The sequence below is a fragment of the Panulirus ornatus genome, chromosome 13 (assembly GCF_036320965.1).
Source record: "Panulirus ornatus isolate Po-2019 chromosome 13, ASM3632096v1, whole genome shotgun sequence".
In the NCBI taxonomy this organism is placed as follows: Eukaryota; Metazoa; Arthropoda; class Malacostraca; order Decapoda; family Palinuridae; genus Panulirus; species Panulirus ornatus.
In genome coordinates this window covers 7,312,600-7,318,599 of record NC_092236.1, presented here as the reverse complement: position 1 = coordinate 7,318,599, position 6,000 = coordinate 7,312,600, and the positions used below count along the sequence as shown (strand labels likewise).

Here is a 6,000-nt window from a genome sequence, read left to right as displayed (position 1 = left end):
CTCGTCACAGTCCACACTCATTATAGCTCTTCAAAACGAGGTCTTTTGCTTTGTCCTCAAATAGAAAAATTTGCCAAGTAAACATCTGCAGGTATGAAAATCTTCCCATAGAGTGAGTCAGTTATTGGAAACTATGAACTATAAACTTTATTAGAACTAGGATTATTAGTAAACTGAGAATATACAAAGTATGTGTCTGAAAAGATTGACTACAAAATCCAACCTTGCACTTTTCCTCCCTTTCCTTATCATTAGCAATAGTTCATTACATATTATGTCTTCAAATATCTATATATCAAACTTGGTTTAACACTTGGAAGTTAAAATACCTAGGATTCATATGCGATGAAAATGAGTTTATAGAATACTCTTCCTTCACTGAAGAATTTGTACATTTAAAAAAGAGATCTCATTTCTGTTATACCAAAATGTATCAACACAGACAAATGATACTTTGTACAAACAGTACTAAGGAAAGATTGAAATGCAGACAAATGTTTCTGCCTTTTATTATAAGATAAAACTAGAGAATCTTTTGAAATAAAAATAATGCATATATAATAATTCTACAATAGAGATATTCTTCATTGAAAAAGATTCATCTAAATCCTGTAATAAAATATCATAGTAATGTAAAAGTTCATCAAATAACTAGTATGGGCACCTCTGCCAAGGATAAGTCTTCAAATTACCTAAAGTCACCCAAAGCACAGTTTCTTTCTTCCCCGTAACCGAACTTCATCTAGACGTCTGATCACGTTTATAGCACTTTCACCTCTATTTCCATACACAGAGAGAATATGAGCAACAAACTTTTCTGTGCTGGGATGTGTACTCAAAATGGCCCGTTCTAAAACATAAAGATCAACTGCCTTGTCCTCAACACGTTCGTCAACAGAGCTCAGTCCAAAGTCAATGAGAATAATTTCTGAAGAATCATATGGGGGAATTAATAACATGTTTGATGTTGTCAAATCCCCATGTATAATGTTGTTTGAATGCATCTTTGCAAGAACTTTACCAATCCTCTCTGCCATGCACAACATAACTGAGCTATCCATTGACAGATTCCTATTCACAGCTTGATATATATAATTCCTGACAGTTAAACCATCAGCAATTTTCTCAAGTATCATTTCATTTTTTTCCAAATTCACATCATACACAATTGGAGTCTTGATACCAAAAGTACGACACCTCGTTAGTGCACGTGCTTCTGCCTTCATTCGCTCATGTGTAATAAAGTTATCTAAGTCTGGATGACGATACTGCTTGGGAAATCGATGCTTTATGATTACTGGACGTCCAAGCCATTGTGCAGCATATACACGGCCCTCAGCTCCCTGGGTTAGGAGTTCTCGACCCATCTGAAATTCAATTTATCACATGAGCTAATAAAATAATTACCAAATGTAAAAATTTTCATATAGTAAATACATGGTAAAGCACCCTATATGACTAAAGAAACCCCTCCTGCACTTATACTCAAGCATAATGTTCCCATTTCATTTTTAATTCTTAAAATTTTTGTATCATCTATGATCATATGCAATTGTTTGAAGCTTAGTGTAAAAGGGTATAAGGTAAATCCTACTAAAAGCATAATTATGAGGCCATAGCATAGTTAACTAAATATATATTAAACTGTGGGTTAAGTTTTCAACGTAAGGAAACCTGAATCTTTTATTATTATTTATTCATTTCCCTAAGTTCTGCACTCCTTTGTTAAACTCTCAGTAACCATTACTGTTGTGTTTTTTTTTATTCATAGACTTGCAGACCTATTCTAGAGAAGCACAGCTGCTCTATTTATCAAGAACCTGACAAATTTAGGATGAGATAAAAAGAGGAGGGTTTCCAAAACTTCGTAATGAAAAAAAATACAAGTTTAGCAAAGGGAGTTGGAGGACTGTTGTTTCTCCAGTCAGTTTTGTTTCAGTTTTTTGGCCCACCAGCATAATTCTCCAACAGACTGTCATTCTTCACGAGTTAATTATGGGTTTTCTGATGTTTCAGGGTTGATTTGGTATCATAGTCTCAGAGGAACTGGCTTGAGTGAGGAACTAACTGCCTCGGGTGACTAGATCCTGAGTGGGAGGAGTGGACCGAATGACAGTGTCCTGAGTAAGTGATTGTATTCCGAGCAAGGGACTGGCCTGGATGATAATTACTGAGTATATCACCGATTATGCATTTCATAATTTTTACATTTACATTGCTACAACAGCAACAACACATCAATCACACTTCATCTCAGACAGTCAGTCAATCTTAAGATGTTCAAATTTAATCAAAATGCAGTCGGCATCCTTTTTACCAGCACACTGTACACATAACCACAGCTTTAATTAGGTGCGGTAAGAACTACAAGAAAGGAAACTGATTCAAGGTAACTTCTAATAATGCAGAATAACAGCCGAGAGGCTTCTCACTCCTCGTAGCCCACATGCTACTCCACCTCGTTAGGTACGAAGGAAGCCAAGTTTGGGCAGTGTTCCTACAGCCCCTAAACCCACGTCTCTTTCAGGGGCTGTTTTAGTATTGAAGGTTTCAGTAAACCATTTCCAATAACTCTTAAGCACAACAGACACTAAGGCTTTTCCACGCCATTGGCAACACGAATTCCAAGCAATATTGTATATATGAATCGAGATAGGCACGTTTTTTTGGACATGCCAAAATCGGAAAAGAAATGATTATGAACTAATAACAATGTAACATTTCTCCAATCACTGAAATAGGAAATTATATATATATATATATATATATATATATATATATATATATATATATATATATATATATATATACCTAATTCAGCTCTTTAGCTGCCCTGTAAAACTGGCACCAGATTCAGATTCGCCACATTCACATTAGAAAAATAACCTAACACGTAATATAACGCCACGTACTATCTCAAAGATAATTTCATACTGAATCTATGGGTATGGCACAACACATATATCCTTTTAATAAACCAAACAAGATAAAAATTCATCTTAAAAACGGTACCCTCCTGCCACGCGTATCTGAGGTAAACAAACGCTAGTATGCACACACTGCTCCATAGATGGCAATGCTCGCTGAGTGGCGCGGGATTCGAGGATGGGGGGGGGGGGCATTATCCTAGCACCTCGCTATGATTTTTTTTTTTTATAAAAACAGCCTGACCTGATATAGTGTACAACTTTTAATTTCCAGGTATGATATATTTACCCCATGCTATGTACGTTTTTTACCCTTGGTATAGAATCATTGGCTAAAGCAATGAAAATATACTCTCTTCTTGCCTCTGAAAATTTAAAGTGGGTGTAATCAAACTTAGAATTGAATCTCAGAGCATTATGAAAATTACACACAACTATATATATATATATATATATATATATATATATATATATATATATATATATATATATATATATATAATGATGGAATATCATAAATCATATGATACAAAAATATTTATGGAAATATGACACTCTTACCTGGAAATGGTAGACACGCATTTTCTGGTATTTGAGCACAGTGAAACGATGCAAGAAAGCATGGGAAGGGAACGGTCTATAAAATTTTAATTGGAAAAGTGTAACGTATTCGAATACACATATCTTATAAATATGCGCTTGGGTTTTTGCCTTGTGCGTGTTTAAAATGGACAAGAACAAAAGTGTCCTTTTCCATACATTCATTTCCATACATTTCCATTCACTGTAAATTCGAGTGAAGAAAGAGTTAAAGTACAAAGTGTTAAGAGGCTTCAAATGTTGTTTGAAAGTAAGGGTAGCATTAGAGATGGAACCGAGCGACTGTAAACCACCTTAGGTAATGAATTAATTAACCACACGTAAGTGAATCACGTGCTGACACTCATTCGTACACATCCTCACACACATATTCAAGTACACAAGACAGACTTGTAAGTAAATGCACACACACACACACTTTTCGTAAAAAACTTTCAAGTGGGTCAAGAACGGTCTTTGAGAAATACAATGATCAGGAAACGAGTTACAAAAGACGTGAAGGAAAAACTTTCGAAACATAAGGATGATGGGATGGATGAAATGCACTAAGACGCAAAGCAACAAATGCACAAAATTAAGGCAAATCAATAGGCTTGTATGACAGCAGAGACAAGTTCAGAAACGGGATCCCACGAGACGACTCCACCCGTCATGCACCGGTATTCCTCCGGTCTGGTTAGAATTAATATTGCTTTCCCTGTCTACACTCACGTATCTGTGTCTTTGTCCACAACAGGAGTTTTCAAGCTGGGTTCCACGAGAGCTTGACGTGGATCCAAAAGATAAATTATGAGCTTGAGATGATTACGTGGCTTCAGATAGTTTGAAAACCCTTGTTCGCCTCTGCCCACCCCAACATTTATCTTCCTGTAGTAGATTAATTAACTTTAACTCGTAATAAGCATGGCAGACCTCGGTGTCAGACCGTCTCGCTTACTTATACTTTTTTTTTTTATGTCGGAAGCTATGGTCACGGAAAGACAAATACCAAGCCTTAGATAATTTGTAAAAAGAAGTGTGTTGAAAAGGTAGAAACAATTCTACTTAAAAAAAGAGTAAGTCGTATCTGTTAGGAACAAAAAGATAACGTTCTGAAGATATCAAGCCATGAGCAAAATCTCATATCTGAACATGCTTAGTATCTGTCCGAGTCTGCACCATATCTCATAAAAAAAAAAGTCTGTTGTAATCAATGAAATTGACAGATGTCACTGGAAATGTATGAATTTTAGTCCAAAAAATATGTTATGCTTATTATTACTCGTTCATAACGCCACTGCTTATTTTCAGAACCCAAAACTAAAGGGAAGACTGGAGTGGGGCGGATGCACGGATTCACGCAATGTGTGGTAAATATGCCATTGGTCAGTTTCATTTACTCTTTTTTTTTTTTTACTGAATGTACAAGCCGTGTGCTCATTCATATTTGTTGCACAGTTGATATACTTTGTCTTCAACATTACGAATGCGCTTCACGAGCAAGGATGGTTTCGAATCGTGTGATGTTGATTCCCAGTATCCGAAAATCTCCCTACTGATTCCATCTGGATTGCTGGAAAAAAAATCGCACGAACGAAACTTGACACATCAAACTGGCACGGTGACGGATGGGGTTAAAGATACAATGTAATTGGGAGTCTGTATTCTTGCCTGTCATTCTGTGAAATGAATTCTATGCTGAGGCATATGCCGACAGAAATTCTACTTTACTAACAGTAAAATCCTATAGGGTAGGTTTGCGTAGCTCTGCTGAAAGTATTTTTAATGTTTTATAGCAGTGGATCTGAATATTCATAGACGAGTCATTACATAAAAGCATTCCGATATTAGATTGATTTTCAAATAGCTCTCATTAGATAACTGACGAAAAAATGCAAGAACAAAAGACCGCACGAGAAATAACTACTTGCTTTATGACAAAGTTCCGGTAAACTTGTAAAACAGTATCATGTAGTAAAATTCGAGTGACTGCCGATTTATATGGTAAGACACCAAATAATGAATTTGTTCCCCAATCCGAATTTGTATAATTGAATCGTTTAATTTTAACTTGCATCGTCTATTCTAGGGAATGCAGTAAACTTTCGATGCTTTTTTGTTTTCTGTGTGGGTGAAATTCAGTGTTCTATAGTTAGTATGGTGAGATAGTAGTAGCATAGAGTTGGCAATGATGGAAGTATTACTTTAGCGACTAGAACAACTACCAAGATGACTTCGATAAAAAAGATTCCTAATGTACTTGGGACAAGACGAAGCAACACCCTGGACCAAGAACGGGACCAATTTGAGAGATCACAGGTACGTTTGTCATTATTAGGTATTGGTTTGTACACTTTGAAATTAGGAACTTAGGAAGGTGTGGAACCAGGATATCCTGTTGACACCGTACATGTCATGATAAAATGGGTGGGGCGCTCCTTTGGGTTCTTTACTGTCGTCTCTAAGTATGAGCTGTTTCTGTTTTTTAGTACAG

The 6,000-nt window shown here is 36.1% G+C and overlaps 2 protein-coding genes across 3 annotated transcripts in view; one reads left to right on the top strand and one right to left on the bottom strand.

Moving 5' to 3' along the window:
• Positions 1–493: 493 nt before the first annotated feature.
• Tcs5 (TP53 regulating kinase) lies at positions 494–3,094 on the bottom strand. Of its 2 annotated transcripts, none has more exons than XM_071668542.1 (2): positions 3,013–3,094; positions 494–1,367 (listed from the first exon to the last, which is right to left on the bottom strand). In XM_071668542.1, the coding sequence occupies exon 2, from the start codon at positions 1,365–1,367 to the stop codon at positions 699–701; it is 669 nt and encodes a 222-aa protein (XP_071524643.1). In that variant the 5' UTR covers positions 3,013–3,094; the 3' UTR covers positions 494–698. The 2 variants fall into 2 exon arrangements, with proteins under 2 accessions (XP_071524643.1, XP_071524644.1); XM_071668543.1 differs by lacking the exon at positions 3,013–3,094 and adding an exon at positions 2,459–2,650.
• A 2,508-nt stretch (positions 3,095–5,602) lies between these two features.
• The window catches only part of LOC139752714 (huntingtin-interacting protein 1-like), a 65,051-nt gene continuing 64,653 nt past the window's right edge, over positions 5,603–6,000 (top strand). The window contains 1 exon segment of the mRNA XM_071668540.1: positions 5,603–5,825. Within this exon segment, the coding sequence (XP_071524641.1) occupies positions 5,736–5,825 (90 nt within the window). The 5' untranslated portion in view covers positions 5,603–5,735.